The 19,975-nt window shown below is 44.0% G+C and overlaps 2 protein-coding genes across 6 annotated transcripts in view; both read left to right on the top strand.

Annotated features, from left to right (window-relative positions):
• Window positions 1-19,975, top strand: part of DHTKD1 (dehydrogenase E1 and transketolase domain containing 1) — a 171,960-nt gene that overhangs the window by 110,825 nt on the left and 41,160 nt on the right. The window lies entirely within an intron of this gene.
• CDC123 (cell division cycle 123) overlaps window positions 1-19,975 on the top strand; it is a 45,074-nt gene that overhangs the window by 11,092 nt on the left and 14,007 nt on the right. For 3 of the 5 annotated variants that reach the window (XM_083701636.1, XM_083701632.1, XM_083701633.1), the window contains 6 exons: window positions 796-891; window positions 1,382-1,488; window positions 6,952-7,000; window positions 7,910-7,985; window positions 11,110-11,232; window positions 13,602-13,630. In XM_083701636.1, coding sequence (XP_083557762.1) covers window positions 796-891; window positions 1,382-1,488; window positions 6,952-7,000; window positions 7,910-7,985; window positions 11,110-11,232; window positions 13,602-13,630 — 480 coding nt within the window. The remainder of the gene's footprint in view (window positions 1-795; window positions 892-1,381; window positions 1,489-6,951; window positions 7,001-7,909; window positions 7,986-11,109; window positions 11,233-13,601; window positions 13,631-19,975) is intronic. The other 2 variants (XM_083701634.1, XM_083701635.1) reach the window with 1 other exon arrangement.

Below are 19,975 nucleotides of genomic sequence, written 5' to 3'. Positions count from 1 at the left end.
ATTATGTCGTGAAAATTAGAGTGTGCGTTAGATTTAATGCCGCATTTACATTCACCAGCAAATACTTTTTTGGTTTCACGGTTTTGAAAATTGAAGTGCACATTAGATTCAATGGAGCATTAGATTGCAAAAATATGGAAGAATTGGGGCCTCAGTGATGAGTAATGAAGTGACTGCCTTTCCCCCCTGCTCCAGAGCCAGTGGAAGTGAGTTTGGATGCACAGAAAGTCAAGAGAAATTTGTTGGTCTTCCCCCCGCTCCTATCCCCTGGTAGTTCCCTCCATTTTGTGTCTCTGAACATAGCCAACAGACAATGTGGGGTAAATAAAATTTACAGCACTTTTGCATTATTGCAGTTACCATTATCCTTCATTGCCTCATATGAATAGTTTGATTTCAGTTATTACTATTACTGCCTACATTCTGCATAATAATAAATAAATGCCGAAGTGTTTGGGTTGTAGATGATTTCAAAATCAACAAGCAGGAGGGAATCTAGATAAATGAAAACTGAAGGGAAGGGGAAAGTTATGAAATCTTATTGTTTATCAAATCTGTGCTCTGAAACTAAACAGTGGATGACATTTGTAAATACTGGCTTTAACATGACAACTTCAATGGTAAGTCGTTTATCACCGTCTATGAATATCTTCATATTCCCAAAACAATTTATTCCATTTGATGAAGAGAAAGAAAATAAAAAATGCAAGAGAGCCCACAAATATCTCTAAATCTGTTCAACCCAGGACACATTTTGTTTTTCACAAGCTTCTCATTTTGTTGTTATTTGTCTAGGCACCAGAATTCCCTGAGTTTGCACTTAAAGTTGAAGAAGCAATTGGCTCACTGGGAGGCAGTGTCTTTCCTAAGCTTAACTGGAGTGCTCCAAGGGTGAGAACATGAATTAAATCCTAAATCAGATGATTTAATGATATTTTTTAAAAAAATAAAGGATAACTATTTCTTTGAGCTATTTGGGAAGTGAAAAAAATAATTACACTGAAAAGAGCTAGTGGAGATAGCATAGCAATGCTTAAGAGCAGCTTGGGAAAGGGAGGATGGCCACAGGATGTAATAAAATTGTCTCTCACGCAGCATTTTCTGTTGACGTTTATGTATCGCATTTGAATCCTTTACTGAAGAAGCTTAGGGTGGAGCACATGGAGCAATCATGTTTTAATCTTCACAAACACAGTGAAGTACTCTGGGCTAAAAAATGGTCTCTTATCCAAGGTATGCTAGCATTCCTTGGCGCCAAAGAAGGATCTGAATCTAGATTTCCCACATCAGAATTCAGTATTCTACCCAGACTAGCTTTGATGCCACTGTGCAAGGTTTGGTTAAAATGTGCTTAAAATAAAGTTTGTTTTTTAACTTTTAGGATGCTTACTGGATAGCATTGAATAGTTCACTGAAATGCAAATGTCTCAGTGACATCTTCCTACTTTTCAAGAGTTCAGACTTCATTACTCGAGATTTCACTCAACCGTAAGTTTTAAAAAGATTAGGTACAGTATCAGTGTGTGGTGTGGTGTTGCTGAGTTTTCAGACACCCCCACCTCAACTATTCCCAGTTCTGAAATCTTGGATCTTTGGATCTTCAATTTGTTCTTGTCCATGAGCAGAGATGCTTTGTCAGACTATTCTGCTGTTTATCCTACTTCAACTTTGCTTTCTCTGAGTTCATTGTTCATTAATCTATCTTCTGCATTGTCTCAGTACTGGAATTTAATCATAACTTCAAGGAAGATAGGTTTGTTAAATGCTGCAAGAGATGAAAAGCTCTGTGCACAATGCCTTTCTTTTCCTAATGCTGTCTTGGTTACTGTTATGTATTCAGTGTTTGCCTGAGCCCCTAAGGATTCTGAGCCCCTGTTCTGATTCGATACATGATATCCAGTCACAGAACACTTCAGGATTTGGGCTTCGGCCATTGGCCCTTAAACTCTAACTTATGATTTGCATCTTGGAAGTTTAGACAGCCAATCACGTGGGGAGTGGGAGTGCACGGTAAGTGCTCCAGATCTTCAGATTAGGGGAGTTAGCACAGTTCTCGACTTTTAGATTTTTTTCTGAAATCTGCTACACATATATCTTAGCTGAAGGTTGAATCCAGTGCTGTGTGAACCAAGTTGCACATGCTCTGCAGGACTTCCCATTTCTCTCTGCCTGCCCCCCAAATCTGCTCCCCGCAACCCTCTGGAGCAGTTTTGAAGGTGCGTTGTTGAGGAGTTGAGGGTCCGGGGAGGGGAGGGAAAAGTTCTGCTGCACAAGCAGAAGTTGGCTATGAGAGTGGAACAGCCTTAAACACAGCCCTGAATGCTATTCTCTGCGTCAGGGGCATGCCAGTCGTAGTCCTCCATAAAGGGAACTATTAAGGGACAGAATGTAGGATCTTTTTTCATGACATTTCCAAATTTGCATGAATATACCTAGTCAGGATCTTAAGTTAACAGCCCTGCTGAACCACAAGACCTGTCTTCATTAATTATGATATTGATTAAGCTTCAACACCCCTGACGAGAAAATGAGAAATGTTCCTGTTGTTCGGAAGGAAAATGCTGAACAAGTGGAAATTGGGTACATTTATATATCCTGTTAATTTGAATCGGCTTATAGATTTTATTTATTTATTTATTTATTTATTTCTCTCTATTTTTAAGCAGCACTTAGTCTCTGTTTAGTGACATGGAGAAAGTTCTATAATTTAACTGCTCCAAAGAAACATAATACTAATGGAAAATATATGATGATTATTTTATATTCCTACCCTGCATAATCAATGGCAAGGGCTTATTAAAAAACAAGTTACCATTTCCTGAGAATTACTGGACTAGAAATAGAATCTTTTGCCATTGTTACTGAGCTATATTGTCTGGTCCTAAGGGTGCATATTCCTGAGTCTCCTAGATACACAGATCCCACACTGGTGTAACAAAATCATAGAATTGTAGAGTTGGAAGGGACCCCAAGGATCATCCAGTGCAACCCCCTGCAATGCAGGAATCTCAGCTAAAGTATCCGTGGCAAGTATCAGTTGAGCCTTTATCTTACTTAGAAGCTCAACTCCAAGTGGAGAACAAAACAGTGAAGCCATGCTCTGACGAGGTGCCTTGAATTCTCCTCTACACACAGACACATGTAATTGTAAAGGTTATCTGGAACTGAAATCCAGACCACAAAAGGGAAAAGGATACAGCTTGGCTTTCTTTGATAATGCAGTAACTACAAGTGCATATTCCACAAGGTCTTGGTACAATAACTTTGCCATCCAGGCTCCATGACAATAAATGTGCCCACGAGGCTCCAGCAACAACAGGGCATCATTGCTAAACAATGATGTCTCACTGTGTACTCTGGACATTTCAGGTGAAAGGTATGGCCAGCCCTTCTGACCTTAGATGGAAGCAAGACTTTTTGACGGGCCCAGGGTGAGGCTTCGTTGATGGAACAGGCAGACCTAATGAGTGTGTGCTGGAACTGGTGCATGAGGAAGTGAAGCTACGACAGTACGTTCTGTGAGCCCTTCATGGTCGTGTCCATGGCCCCCTCCTAATGTTACCAGTTGTCACATTCTGTATAATTTGTTTCCTTGCATCACCTCTGCTGCTGCAGGTGTTCATCTCCATGCAAACTCTGAACTGTTGACTTCTTGCCACATGGTGTGCGTAAACAGCTTTTGCTGGGTAATGCGCTCCTTTCCCACCAGAACCCTATCTTCTGTGAAGAGCTTGGCCTTCAGCTCCCAGGCCCTGTATTTAGGCCTCAGTTGATCCCACAGACAAGGATTCATGGGGGAACGCAAGAGCTTAAAGCAGTTGGTCTGAGATGCTGGTTTGGGCTTCAGGTGTGACACGCCAGTCTCTCGGGGTCCACAGCCTGCTCTTCGCCAGATGAGGGTCTTGTTTCACCTGGGAGAGGTGAGCAGCCTGCTCAATACTGTCTTCATAATTGAGTGAGATAAACTAACATTGTTTTCAACCTCTGGCTATCCTCTGCTCAGAAAAAAGTTCTGATAGTTGACCATCCTCAAACCGTTTTAAATGTTTCCCAGGTAACAAACAAACAAAACTTTTGTATTAAGAGGCTCATTTGTTTTGACAAAGACATTGGTTCAAACAATCCAGAACTGTTCTCAGAATTAGAATCTTGGATAACTGAGGGAACTTGCATTCAACTGTGAAGAGAAAAATTCTTTCCCAGTAGGTTTCTCTGCAGCCTGTTTTGCCCAGAGGGGTTTTGGGGTGCCCAGCAGACATACTAAAGCTGGGTATGGATGGACTGCACATCTGCTAAACATCCAAAAGGGGGCAATGTTTAGCTGAAACAGAATGTCGTTTGTCCTAATGTTCTCAGGATTTCAGCAGATTTGACAAACTTTGTTTTCCTTGGAGAACAGCTTGTGGTGGTTCAAATTTAGTTCTGTCATCTTTGCATTTTTTTTGGGGGGACTACAAATCTTTTTGCTATCCCAAGGGTGTCTGAAAGCATATAATGCAGCAGCCTTGATGATACTGTGCTGATCTCAGCCTGGTACCCGGTGTTTGGATGGGAGGCCACTTGAGAACCCAAATGTATTCATGTCTTCTTCAGTGGAGGTTTTGGAGCAGAGGTTGGCTGACAATCTGTCTTGGATGCTTTAGTTCAGAGGTTGGCAACCTAAGGCCCATGGGCCAGAAGCAGCCCGTGAGGGTTGCTTAACTAGCCCATGAGCTGCCCCCGAACCAAGCCGCCCAAGTCCCCATGTGCTGCGCAGTGCAGGGACTCTCTTCCGCGGCTCCGGAAATCACTTCTGCGCAGGACGCGATTTCTGGCGTCGCACTGCGCCGGTCCGGCCCATGGAGGATCTCCGTGGGAGTGATCCGGCCCCTGCCCAGTAAGCCTTTCCGACCCCTGCTTTAGTTGAAGTTCCTGCATTGTGGGGGTGGAGACTAGGAGGCCCTCAGGATCCCTTCCAACTCTGAGATCCTATGATTCTCTTTGCAGAACAGAGACGTGATGATTAAGCTGATATTTTTCAAACATAGTATTATATCGTCAATGGAAACAAGAGTTTGAGATGGAGTTGGTTTATTTTCTGCATGTTAGCTATCCCAAGTCCCCAATCCATGTTCTGCACTAAGCTGGTATTCTGTGTATATCATCAGTCTGTGCTGTTCACAAAATGTCACTCTGTTTGCAAATAACGATATTGGTATAGTCATGCAGTACTTAAAACTGGCATTTAAGGGTTGTCAGCAGAACAGACTTCTAATATGCATGGGTGGAAGTCTAATCACACCCTAATTTTTTCTCATGTAATTTATTTTAAGAGTGACCAGATTTAATGAAGTATTTACAATTACCATAAAGATATAAAGAAAATGCATAATTGTTGGCAGTCACGGAACTTCCTATGTTCCCACTGAGATGATTGCTACTTGCCAGATGTAGGAACAGAATTGAGACCTAAGTAGATTACCAGCTTTCTCAAGAATAATTATTAAGAAAGTAGAGAACCCACAAGAAATAGAAAATAGGATTGTTCAAAAAGCTAGTAGGAACAATATAAAGACTGGCTCAAGATAACTTGACCTGGAGTTACTTCAGTTACTTTAAAAGCACAACTTCCTATTCCTCTGGAACACAGAGATGTTTGAAAAGTTCCTGTGTTTAATGGATGGGTATTTGGTGACTCTTGCAGTGATCTGTATTTCTGTGTGAATTTTCAGTATCCCTGTCGACACACCTCTGCTTCTGTTATGCGACTGCTCTTTGTTAAACAGTTCTAAGTTATTTCAAACTTCTGAGGTACCCAACTTGGCATAAAATACTAGAGGGATGCTGCTGCTTGTGAAATATGAGTGGGTAGTGTCTGGGAACAAGGGCTGGGCATCTATAAGAACTGACTGGGTAAAATCAATGTAGCTTTCTACTGAATGTCTTGATTCCTTGATTTCTCAGCTTTTCAAGCACCTGCCTGATCAAATTATGCCTTGAAACAGGCTCTTTTGTTAAAAGCCACAACTCCTGTGTGTTTGGATTGCACACACACAGTGTCCTGTTTAACAGAATTGCACAGTGTAATCTCTTTTGTGTGAACAAAGAGATGTTCTGGGCTTGTAAACAATGACAGACTTTTCCAGTATTTGTAAAGCTGCATATAATTAAATTGAGCATGTTCCAGTTTGTGTGTGTGGTTATTAATAGTCTTTATTTCTTCCATGCAACAATTCCTCCATACCCTTCAATACAACATTTAGGTCTTTCAGGGGGATTCCACTCTGTATTTTTTGGCTAGAAGTACCTGATGCCACCCTGGGCTCCTCTGTGAGGAATGTGTAACTAACAAACAAACAAACAAACAAACAAACAAACAAACATATAAATAATGCTGCTAAAAGCAAGATGGATTTAGCTCTGTAAGTTGCCTCAATAAGAGGCTATATTAGAACAGGCCATGCACTCTGGCCACCTCTGTGGGGAAAAGCAAAGTATGTGTAATAAATACAAATAAGTAAGTAAAAGCTTGACTTTAAAACTGATTAGAAACCATTTTGACCTTAATAAATAAGTCTTCTGTAGATGGAGAATAATGCCTGTAGCATCTAACACAATCAGGTGGCGCTGTGATATCTTCAGCAGCCCCAGTCTTCACACCCCTCAGATTAGCAGGCTGCCTTGGTAGGGAAAGGATAGAAGAAGGCACTGTGTTCTGCGCACTCCCAAGTAATGTTTGCTCCTGGAGGTGCATCTCCTTGAGTTCTAACCTTTCTGCTTACAAGACATAACTATTTTTTCCCCTTTTTTAATGAGTTGATGATAGGAGGAGAGTCTAATGCTGTTTTCCATATCTTGATTTTACTTCTTGATTTTTAACATGCTCCAGAATGCCATTGGTAAAGTTTTCATGTCAAATGTTTATGGTTCTTAGTCTCAAAGCAAATTAGTGCACCTGCTTTCCTTTTCCAGATTTATCCATTGTAATGATGATTCTCCTGACCCCAATTTGCAATACGAGGTAAGCGAAAACTGTTTTTCTAGACTGTTGTGTGTGTTCTTACACAGAGAGCTTAATAAGACAGCTTAATAGTTGTTTTGAAACTTACCAGCGTTTGTTTTGAACCGGGATTCCTGCATCGAATGTAATACTAAGCCTGAAATACTTAGTAAAAATGACACTAAACTCTGCTGAGAGAGTTTATCCACATAGCCCTAAACCATGTTTTAGTTATGCAAACATGAGCAAAAGCTTTACCTCCATGTTAGAATTTCCCTCTTTGTTTAAAAGAAAGCATTGTACCTAGGGCTCTATTAATCAGATTAACACTGAGGACAGTGCAAATTTCTTGGTGTTTACCTCAAATGAATTCTCTCTGTTTAAGTAATTGACTCTTGTTGCTTTGGCAGAGTTTGAACTTTTTATAAAGGGTTTGTGGGGGGGGGGGGTTTGGCAGATGTTTGTTCCTAGAGGGGGGCAAGGAGGGAGTGCAGAAACGCCTCCTGCAAAAATGCTCGTTTATGTTGGCCTTGCTATTCATCAGAAAAGCAGCTGCTGGGAACAATTGGGGTGTCACCTTTGGGCCTTGTTTGTGAACTTTTGGCATTATCTGGCTGGCTGTTACTGAACGCTGAATTAGATGGACCTTTGGCTGGTCCCTGCAAGTCAAATCTTACCTTCTTAATGGAGGCCAAAGAAAGATTTGCATATTAGTTAAGTGATTCTCACAGATAAAGAAATGTGTCAAAAATCTCACTTGGGCAGCATTTCAACTCCTTGGCTTCTTTGCAGAGATAATTGTGCATACAAAGACAGTCTTCTTTCTTCCAGTGACTACAAATGTCTTAATTACTGCTGATGTTGAGAGTGTGTTTTTTTGCTAATTGATAGTTATCAAGATTTTTTAATGATTTTGTTTTTCTGCTATAGCTTGTACTCCGAAAATGGTGTGAATTGATTCCTGGGGCAGAATTCAGATGCTTTGTGAAGGAAAACAAGCTTATAGGTGAGCTTGTGAGTTATGGCTCTTCTCTGCTGTTTTTAAGACTCACATTTACGTGTTTTCACAGTGGGTGTCGTGCCTTTTTTATGCAAGAATATATGGTTTGATCTGGCTACAATTCCTATTTTGTTGGTTGTTGCTGCTCCTAATTGATCATAGTGAGAGTCACTTGATACATGAGCTGCTTTTCAATAGACGTTGTATTGCAGGTAGTTCACAACAAAGTATTACAGTGAAACAAGCAAAGATACAAATCAACAATACAGTTGTACCTTGGTTGATGAATGCCTTTGGCTCCCAAACGCCACAAACCCAGAAGTGAGCGTTCTGGTTTGCAAACGTTCTTTGGAACCCGAATGTCCAACGCAGCTTCCGCAGCTTCCAATTGGCTCCTGCAGCCAATCGGAAGCCGTGCCTTGGTTTCCAAACATTTTGGAAGTCGAACGGACTTCTGGAACTGATTATGTTCGACTTCCAAGGTACCACTGTACATCACTTTCTGTAATATCAAATAATGGTATATGATGCTAGTAGAAGATGGTGACAGTTGTTTTAGTCCTGCATTATCTGAGCCATATGAATATGAGTTACCGTATTTTTCGCCCTATAGGACGCACCTTTTCCCCTCCAAAAATGAAGGGGAAATGTGTGTGCGTCCTATGAGGCAAATGCAGGCTTCAGGAAGCTCTGCGCAACCCTTGGGAGACTGGCTCAAAGTCGCGCCGGTCACCGAAGGGTCGTGCAGAGCTGCCTGCGCTCCTGGGGGTCGCTCAGCTCTGCGAGACCCTTTGGAGCCCGGCGGGACTTCGTGCTGGGCTCCGAAGGGTTGCGCAGAGCTGCCTGCATTCTGAAGCCTGGGGCACGCTGAAGAGTGTGCCCGGGCTTCACACAGCTCTCCGCAAGCCTGGGGAGACGGCGTGGCTCCCTAGGCTTGCGGATAGCAGGCTGTTCTGGGGGCTGGGGTCGAGGGAAGCCCGGGCTTCCCCCGCGCCAGCCCTGTGCCTGGGGGGGGGGAATAATGTTTTTTTCTTTATTCCCCCCCCCCCGATAAAAACTAGGTGCGTCCTATGGGGCGGTGCGTCTAATGGGGCGAAAAATACGGTATGTATGTTTTTGTGTCTATTATTAGTGAGTAAAAGACAGAGAGTACTACCTTGTCCAGAGTGTTCATAGAATTGTAGAGTTGGAAGGGACCACAAGCACCATCTGGTCGACCCCCTGCTGTGCAGGAATCTTGAACCCACGACCCTGAGATTAAGAGTGTCCTGCTCTACTGACTGAGCTGTCCACTTCGAGACATTCTGGTAGACTGACTCTAGTTCAGCTTTGCAGTTCAGGATGCCTAGGATAAATAACAGTAATTTCCAGGTGACTCATGCAGCTGCTGCCGCAAAGAACTGAATGTTGTCTCTCTGCAACAGGTGTAGCTCTTCATTTCATTTAAATGATTTCCTGGACTGGTTTAGAGCAAGTGTGAAGCCTTATTTACCTAGGGATCCATCAGCCTCGCCATCCCCGGACCTTGGAGGGAACAAAAGTACCAGGAAAGCAAAATCTTCTTTGGAGAAAAAGAGTTTATTGAAATCTGTGCACAGAGACAATCTGTGCACAGAGACAACCAGCAGGATAGCTCCTGAAAACTGGCTGTAAAGCAATACACTTCAGCAAGCCTTCTTATACCTTTTGAGCATTTTCCCCCTCCCATTCCTTCCTCAAATTTCCCCAATCAGCTGGCAAATGTTCAACTTATTCCCTTATATGGCACATCTATATTGCTTGCTAAACACATCTATACTGCTTGCTAAACATTCCTTATACGTGTCTTTCTGCTAGCTAAGCACTTCCCCTTTTGCTTATACACGTCTTTCTTATCTTTGCATTACTAGGCAGGAAAAGCACGGCAGGAAACGGCCTCTTTAGCAGGCTGGTTAGATTTGCAAACAGCTGCAATTTCTTGCTAGCTGGCAAGGCAGGAAATGGACTCTTGACCTGCCAGAGTTAGCAAACAGCCACTGTTTGCTAACTGCCTGACCACAATTGCAGAGATAAGCTTGGTGCAGATAATATGGAGAGCAAAATTCCTTCTTAGGTACAAGGTGCAAGGTACAGAGAATATTGGGAGAAACCCTTCCCATCTCCCTTCAAGTGCTGCAGCCCAATATTTCTCAAGTAAAGAGAGATTGTGTACATCAGGGATGGGGAGCCTGTGGCCCTCCAAATGTTGGACCACCGGTTCCCATGGGCCCCTGCTAGCATGGGCAGTGGTCAGTAATTATAGGAGCCACAGTCCAACAAGAACTCTTGGTTTGCGGGGAGTACAGGTTCCCCTTTCCTTGGCAACTGGCGAAAGTAAGGGGGAAACAACTGGGCCAGCCAGCTAGCCACTCCCTCCAGGGCAGTACTGTGGCTAGCTTGTTAGGCTTAGTTATGCAAGTCCCTGGTCCCATCAGTGTCTCTGCATCCTAACCAAGCCCATGCAGCTGTTGTTAGGCTTGAAATGAGCTCCTTGGAGAAAGGGTGGGGCACAAATAATTCCGCATTAGCACCACCTGTTGTTTAGTTCAGTGCATTTGAACTGTGGAGATTTCTGTTGGGTGGGCTTTCACAGCTAGTGTCCCAGAAGGAGATTTTGTCTGCCAAGGATTAGGACTAGCTCAGTTTATTTCACTACTTTGCTGGACTGCTGTTCAGGGGGTCAAGTTATATAGCATAACAATCGCCTCTGCTTTGGTACCACTATCTTATTAAAATATTTTCTGTTTTTGTAAAATAGTTTTGAAATCATGCTGGAATCCAAGTAACTCTGAGGAAGTCACAGTACAAAATACACAATCATTTTATTTTATTTTAGCAATAGTTCCAAATGCCATATTTTATTGCTTCATAAAAAAAGATTATTTAAGAAAACCAGCTAACATGGTCGATTGCATCCCATGGAATTTGTTTTCAAAGGGTCTGTCAGAGGCCTTTCTGAATTATTATATTAGCACAGAGAATGACCAGACAGCGAGCATTCTTTTGTTTTTTGTCTGTGAAAGAAGCATCACAGCAAGCGTATTTCAGACAGCTTTGCTTTCTAGTTGAATCATACATGAGCTATGGATGACTGATGTAATTCTCCTGACAGGTATATCTCAGCGAGACTACACTCAATACTATGAGCACATCTCAAAACAAAAAGAAGAGATCTGTAGACTTACACAAGAGTTTTTCAAGAAACACATCCAGTATAAGTTTTTTGATGAAGACTGTAAGTATTCTTTGAGCTAATATTAGAAAGGAACTGGTGCTTTTTTGGAGCTAAAAAGTTTTATTTAAAGCTAGGAACACCTGTGAGGTGGAAGCAGAATTCTACGTGCACCCAGAGGTATCTTTTAAAGTTCTACCTGCAGCCATTTACATATCTGAAGTTGCTTTTTATTGAAATTTGGTTTGCTTCATTTGCCATGTGAGAAGTTTCCCAAGAAGCTCTATAGACTTTGCTTGTTTCACATTGTACAGGTTCTTCTCCCATGTGCTCATGCAGTTTGTCAGAGTGAAATTTATAGCCCTAGATTATTTTATTCAGTTTTTATGAGGTAAAGTTGTTTAATGACAGAAGTGTTTCTGTCTTTCTTGAATGGAGATGTCTCATTTGTTCTTCAGCTGTAATGAATGCTATTTCATTAAATCCAAACTAAGGCTGAAAATTTGATACTCTTCACTAAAGAAAAGTAGTGATATTTTAATCACTTAATTTGGAATTGATTTTTGAATTTAGAAAACTATACAAGCGGAACCCTGTGATGTTGGAGAATGTGTGTACAGAAATGCTAATTTTAACCATACTTTGGTGCAAAACAAGCCTCTCAAGGCAGCACACATGTCATAAAGGTAAAGGGACTGCTGACCGTTAGGTCCAGTTGCGAACGACTCTGGGGTTGCAGCGCTCATCTCACTTTAAAGGCTGAGGGAGCTGGGGTTTGTCCGCTTCCACAGACAGTTTTTTCCAGGTCATGTGGCCATCATGACTAAACAGCTTCTGGGGAAACCAGAGCAGTGCACGGAAACGCCGTTTACCTTCCCGCCGGAGCGCTACCTGTTTATCTACTTGCACTTCGTGCTTTTGAACTGCTAGGTTGGCAGGAGCAGGGACCGAGCAACAGGAGCTCACCCCGTTGCGGGGATTCGAACCGCCGACCTTCTGATCGGCAAGTCCTAGGCTCTGTGGTTTAACCCACAGTGCCACCCGCGTCCCTACACGTGTCATAGGTATCTGTAAAATACATAAATCCATTTTAAGCAACCATACTATAAAAATACAGGGAAAATAATCCACACTCAATCCAGCGTGGTTTGTTGGTTGGTTAAGTTGAGGGAGGCTGTTCTACATAGTAGTGTTTGCAACAAGTAATAATCTTTACTTTCAATCACTAAAGCTGTGGGATATGATGAGAATTGCATTCCAATATGTCTAAACAGGAGGTTCTAAGAGAACCTCTGGCTGCCTTGACTGACCTTTAAAATATCCAGAGTTATTGGACTGGCAAGCACAACAGTTTACAAAGAGTTGTAATTTCATGGGCTACGCAAGAGAGCGTGGTCTGACTTCAGTCACTTAGACTTTTTCAGATATCCAAAAAATTGACTACATGACTCCCTGTTTTGGGAACAAAATTCCTTGATAATGCTTCAGAGGAAATACTTGGAGGGTCAAGAATGTCAATGCCCTGAAGCAGTTTCCTGTGCTGAGCTACCCTGCTTTGACAAAGAATGAAAGGAAGCCCTTTACTTATGTAGCAGATGTGTCAGTAACCAGATGATCATAAGTTCACATGTGCTACTACTACAGAGAAATTTAAGCCTTCCCAAATCCAGCTGAGGACAGTGTATTTGAGCACTTACAGCCTAAGCCCATTTAACTCCCACTGATTTCAATGGGTTTTACTCTCAGTTAAGCCTGCGTAGTGTTGCAGCCTTAAGAGTTATGCAGACTCTACTGGGAAGTCCCATTTGAGTTATTTCCCTTAAACCTCCATAACTAATAAGAATCTTATCACCCATAAATCTGCCTAAAACTTTCCAGACTCATCTGAATCCTTTTTCAGGTGTTATGTTCTTGATCAACGCAAACACTTAAGGCAGGCGAGGAGGTTTGGTTCTGGGGATGAGTGCACTAGCTCTGCCCCATGTTGGCATTCCAACTGCTTTCCCACTTCTAGACGCCAAAGACCTGAAGCTTGTCAAAGCTCCCCAAACATTTTTTGAACCCTGGAGAACCAGGTTTTTAAACTGCCTAGGGAGCCTCCATGAAACTCCTAGTCCTAGTTTTCTGGGAAGGATGAAGTTCATGGGAAGAGGCGGAGTGTGCCCTCCTCCTGCTTGGCCCAACACATCTCACTTACCCTTTCACAGCACCAGAAGAATCCATGTTTGTTTCAGTGTGACATAATAAGAGCACCTTCAGTTCTAAGAAGGCCTAAAAGCAAAAAATTTGAAGTGGTTTTCAGGTTTTGCTTAATAAACCTATTAATCTTGCCTCTTCTCCTCTTCTCTCCTCTTCTCTCCTCTTCTCTCCTCTTCTCTTCTCTTCTCTTTCCCTCCCCTCCCCTTTTCTTTTTCCTTCTTTAATCTTTCTAGTTGTGTTTGATATCTACAGGGACAGCATGGTAAGTCAACTTTTTGGTTTGTAATGCTTTATTATTTTTATTCTGTGTAAATTTTTGAGTATGGTCTCCTTGGCAAAGCAGTATTTTATTCTGCTTTTCCAAAAAAAAAAAAAAAGTGATAGTGTACAGTAATAAAACAGTTGCCATGATCTTATGGAGGGTACCCATCAATAAGCATGAATAGTACATATCCAAGTGTTCTTCAGGCACACTGGTTCTGTGAGTTCCCAGTGGGATTTTTCATTTTTTCTTGAAACAATCAATATTGTAGAATTTTTGGTATATATCTTAAGCAGAAACCTGGTTCCAGTCACCACTGAATTGGAGTGATTTTGCAGTCTTTAATACCATTACTGCCTGGAAATGTGGGTTTTCAACATATGAATGTAGAAATTGCAGTTTGTTTCTGCAAGGGAATGAATGGCTGTTTGTTAAATTCTAAAACACAAGCTCTACTCCATCCTTCTCTGTAATACCTTGTTAAGATTTGCTGGTGCCCTATTTGGGGATGGAGACAATATTGGCAGGTCTGCATAACCATAGTCAGCCATTCTATCCTGCACTTCAACATTTCCAAGCATCCAACTACGGCATTGAAAGCCCTCCTGGCCCATACCTGCCAGAACGGAAGATGGGGCAGGCAAATTTCTCTTTATTTTTTTATATGCCAGCTCCAGTCTGGTATAGGTGATGGGTCCAATCCCTCTCACAGGATCTACACCACTGGCACCTGCCTCTGTCTCAAAGCACCACAGGGGACTGCTAGCAATGGTTCTTTACTCGTGGGACGATGCTGGAGCCTTTGCTGCAGCGGCTAAAAAGTTCACATTTCACATTAACCATGGATTTTGGTGGACCAGTTTTCTATCAACATGCGATCTATAATGCTGACTTGCTATATAATTAAATGTGGTCAAATTCCACATGTTGTATATGTCTGTAATGGCAGGGCAAGTCCATCTTCTATGGGAGTGGGCAGTAGCTTCTTTCTCATGCTTAAAATCAATATGGCATTAAGTAATGTGTGATGTATTCATGTAAAACAAAATAGTATCCGTATCTGTTACTTGGGTATACCTTGGGAGTGTGAGAATTGTCATTTGCTCAGAGAGCCTGTCTTCTGAGAGTTACACTTGTGGTTTCACAATGCTGGAAGCTGCCCAGTAATTAAGTGTTTTGAGCAGTAGGTTGGGACCTTACTGGATCCAATGGCAAAATAAAAGGATAAGCAGGAGATATGAAACAGCCTAATGTGCAAAACACATGGTATGGCTTTGGGGGCCTTTTAAAAAATAAAATATTGTCAACTGCATCTCCAGACTATTAATGGCTACTAGGCATGATCGCTGAGCTGCTTTCAGGATCTGGGCATCATGGCTCTGCAGGGGACAGCAGCAGGAGAGGCCTATGGTCCTCATGTCATGTTTGTGCTTCATGTGAAAATCTGGTTGGCTACTGGAGGGATGCTGAGCTAGATAAATGTTCTGGTAAGCCTGGCTCTCTAAAGCAGGCATAGGCAAACTTGGCCCTCCAGATGTTTTGGGACTACAACTCCCATCATCCCTAGCTAACAGGACCAGTGGTGAGGTATGATGGGAGTTGTAGTACCAAAACAACTGGAGGGCCGAGTTTGTCTATGCCTGTTCTAAAGTGTGTGCGTGCTTGTTTCTGTTTGTGTCTCTGTGTCTGTGTGTTTGTCCAGTACAGGGATCCCCAAACTTTTTAAACGGGGCCGGTTCACTGTCCCTCAGACACTGTTGGGGGCTGGACTATAATTTGAAAAAAACATGAATGAATTTCTATGCACACTGCACATATTTTATTTGTAGTGCACAAAAAACAGGAAAAATAATACAATATTTAAAATGAAGAACGATTTTAATCAACATAAACTTATAAGTATTTCAATGGGAAGTATGGGCCTGCTTTTGGCTAATGAGATGGTCAGTATCACTAATCCTCGTCCCTACAACCCAGCCTACACATGGATCTCCCTCACCCCCTTAGCCCAGGCTACATGCAGGCCTTCCATGCCCCCATCCCCACAACCCAGCTCATACACGTCTCCCTCACCCCCATCCACCACCCCCAGCTTGCACACCTGTCCTCCAACCCCAAATGCCCATGCGCTAGCCTGCCCGCGCACGTTTCCCTACCCCCGATCCCCATGGTGCAGCCTGTCTGTGTGTCGCCCATCCTCATGACTCACTGCGGGGGCAAATGCAGGACCACCCCTCCTCTGGAAGGCGCAGTCGACAAATACAGCATTCTTGCCCATGCAGAATATATTTGCACCATCAGCATGTGCGGAGGAACAAGGTGAGCTTGCGTAGAGGGCAGCACCTCCTTGGATGGGCTGGATCTGACCATCACTGCCTTGTCTGCGCACGCCTCCCCCTCACTTCCTTTCCAGGGCATGGCCACCTGTCCTATAGCATGGGCATGCAGCTGACTGCAAAAGGATTCCCCCGCCCCGCCCTTGAATCTCCCCCACCTCACCACCCCCGCTTCCTGACCTGGTTTTCTGGCGATTGGGGGCCCCAGGCAAGGCAGCAAGGCAAATGGAGGTGGGCCCACTCCTCACTGAGCAAGTCTACTTACCCCTTCCCTCTGCTTGTTGCTTTCCACCCCCGCTTGGCCCGCTTCATAGCGTCCACAAGCAGGCTGGACAATTAGGTGTTAGTGGGTGGGGAAGTCTATAAGGCAGCCAGAGGTGAAACAGAGTGGGATCGTGTCCATTTCAGCTCCCCGAGAGCTCAGTCTCTTGCTGGCACTGCACAGCACCCACCCCTGCGCCCGCCCATCTTCCCAGCCTGGCTGCTGATCCGTGTCAGGTCAGACCCACTTTGCAGATGGCTTGAGCTCAGTGTGGTTTGCCCAGACTTGATCCTTCTCCTCCTCCTCCTCCCTTCCCCAAGAATCCTGGTGCGGAAAGGAAAGGAAAAGGAAGGGAATGAAAATCCAGCATCTTCCAAATAAGTCACCCTTATCTGCTTGTGCGTTACCAGGGGAGCCTTTTGGGGGACATGCTGGATCAAGAAGAAATTCCTTGCGCTGGGGAGCCATATTTGCTGCTTGGCCGGCTGGGTTCTTGTGATGATGGCAGCGTCGCCCCCCGTCCAGAGGCGTCCGTGGCTTTGGATTGGCTGCAGGAGTTTCCTGCTGCCAATGTGAAGCCGCAGCAGCATTGTGGAAGTCAGTCCCTTTGTGGCGAGGCGCCACAGCTTCTTCTCAAGGAAACACCGTGCCGATTTAGCTCAGTGCGTGGGGACTGACCAAGCGGGTGGCAGGGTCCACAGGCCGGAATAACAAGCCTTCAAACTACGGGCTGCGGGCCGGGTCTGGCCCACCAGGCTCATATTGCTAGGTGATGATGATGATAAAAATAAAAATATAATTTATCTTCCTCAGCCACTCTGGGCGGCTCCCAACAGAAAATAAAAAAACACAATAAAACATCAAACATTAAAAACTTCCCTAAACAGGGTTGCCTTCAGATGTCTTCTAAAAGTCAGATAGTTGTTTATTTCCTTGACATCTGATGGGAGGGCATTCCACAGGGTGGGTGCCACCACCAAGAAGGCCCTCTGCCTGATTCCCTGTAACTTGGCTACTCGCAGGGAGGGAACCGCTAGAAGGCCTTGGCGCTGGACCTCAGTGTCCGGGCTGAACGATGGGGGTGGAGACGCTCCTTCAGGTATACTGGGCCAAGGCCATTTAGGGTTTTAAAGGTCAGCACCAACACTTTGAATTGTGCTCGGAAATGTACTGGGAGCCAATGTTGGTTTTCAGGACCGGTGTTATATGGTCTCAGTGGCCACTCCCAGTTACCAGTCTAGCTGCAGCATTCTGGATTAGTGGTAGTTTCTGGGTCACCTTCAAAGGTGGCCCCACGTAGAGCACATTGCAGTAGTCCAAGCAGGAGATAACTAGAGCATGCACCACTCTGGTGAGACAGTCTGTGGGCACGTAAGGTCTCAGCCTGCGTACCGGACTGAGCTGGTAGACACAGAATTGACGTGTGCCTCCATTGACAGCTGTGAGTCCAAAATGACTCCTGGGCTGTGCACCTGGTCCTTCAAGGGCACAGTTACCCCCTTGAGGACCAGGGAGTCCCCTACACCTGCCCGCCCCATCCCCCGAAAACAGGACTTCTGTCTTGTCAGGATTCAACCTCAATCTTTTAGCCGCCATCTATTCTCCAACCACCTCCAGACACTCACTCAGGACCTTCAGAGCCGTCACTGGTTCTGATTTAAATGAGAGGTTGAGCTGGGTATCATTCGCATACTGATGAACTTTCAGCCCAACCCCCCCTCTTTTAGTGGGTCTGGGAAGGCTCCCTCACAGAGGGATGCATTCACCACCCCACAGAGTCCATCACCCAGTACTTCCCAGCTTGCTTTTATGGGCCAGGATGGGCAAGGATCAAGGAGACAGGTGGTTGGTTTCACTCGTCCAAGCAGCCTGTCCACATCCTCAGAGGTAACAGATTGGAATTGATCCCATGCAACTTGACTAGACAGGACTCTAGCACTCTCCTGCCCTCGCCCTCCAGGAGAACATGTCATGACCTGAAGCAGCTTGGCCAGGGAATCCTTTGTGCAGCGTGGAGGTTGGTACACCAAAAGGAATCCTGACTGCCCCTATTGCCCAACTTCCAGAATCAGCACTAAGAAAACTGGGACTTCCCAATAGGATGCCTGGTGTAAGCTAATGACTTCCTAAAAATCACTGCAAACCCCCCTTCCCACCCACATGTCCTGTGCAGAAGAGAAACCTGGTGGACATGCAGTGGCAAGAACAGGCCCATCTGCTTCATTCAACCAAATCTCTGTTACACATGTCATGTCAAGTCCTCCATCCACGATAAAGTCATGGATGGCAGTGGTCTTGTGAATCATTGACCTGGCATTGCACAGCAGCACCTTCGGGTCATGTGGGTCTCCCTTGCTGATTCCAGTATCCTTCTGGTCAAGACCAGACCCGGAGGCAGGGATAGTCCTCAGACAACAACTAAACCTGCCTCCTCGGTAATGACATGGTCTGGTCCTGGCATAACTCCTCTTATTCGTGATCACTGAGATCAGGTGTCCCAGTGCATCCCACCCCACGTGAAACCTGCCCCAGTCATTCTGTTGGCTGGGGCCCACTTCTAGGCAGCCCTGACCCTCTCCCTTCAAGAACCAAATTTATTGATGTTGTTTAGTCATGTCAGACTTTTCGTGATCCCCTGGACCAGAGCACGCCAGGCCTTCCTGTCTTCCACTGCTTCCCGCAGTTTGGTCAAACTCATGTTCGTACCTTTGAGAACACTGTCCCACCATCTCGTCCTCTGTCATCCCCTTCTCCTTCTGCCCTCAATCTTTCCCAACATCAGGGTCTTTTCCTTCTTTTTTAAAAAAATAATTTTTATTAAATTTTCCATTTTAACAATCCAATCAAATCACATTAAGTATTCCAAATTATACAAATACATATCATATAGTCCAAATATTCTGCCAAATCATAATTTTTTTGGGGGGGGGGCTTCCCATGCTTCAAGTTCAGTGGGGTTCTAATCATCTTATGTTTCTACTACTTGAGTTTCCAATAGTTCCTTCTTTAAATCTTCCTGTTGTTATCCTTCCTGCCCAACATCAGGGTCTTTTCCAGGGACCAAATACAAACTAAATAAAACGATAGAAACTAATTTTTAAAAAACCCCAAAACAAAACACAATTCGCAGTTATACTGAAAATTAAACTAATCCCCAACCCCAACTAATCGTTTAAATTCACCCCCATAGCAAAAACCAGACCATAAAACTGTAATTTAAAATGCCACAAATTAAAAACTATTTTAAAACATTTTAAAACATTTAAAAGCATTTTTGACATTTGCCTCAACCCCAGAGTTGTTCCAGTGAGTCTGAGCTGTTTAGCACTCTCAGCTGGGCAATCTTGCTGAACCTTGTTTGTTTGTTCTGAAGTATTGGCAATCGTTCAAGGCCACCAAAGGAATGTTCCAAAGGAAGGTACGGATAGGAATTGGAGAAACATTGTGGTTGGAACTGTAGAACTTCTCTGTAAGTGATCTTTGATACTGGAGCTTCCATCTGCCTGAATAGACAGTCATAACTGTGCACGGAGTGATGCTATTTTGTGTGGCTTCCGCCCCTTAGAATCCTGAGCATCCCAGTTTTCATTTAAAAGGAAGAAATCTGTTGTGGCAGCAGAGATAAGTTTAAATGATGTGTGCTGGCAAAACTTTGGCATAGTCATGAACACGGGGAAGAGTGGCCTGCCTGCCTACCCACGTTCTAAATGATGTAGAAATATTCCTGCCAAAGCCTCTAGAATGGTT

This window comes from Podarcis gaigeae, assembly GCF_964106915.1.
Source record: "Podarcis gaigeae genome assembly, chromosome: 10".
Classification (NCBI taxonomy): Eukaryota; Metazoa; Chordata; class Lepidosauria; order Squamata; family Lacertidae; genus Podarcis; species Podarcis gaigeae.
This window is presented reverse-complemented; position numbering and strand designations above follow the sequence as displayed.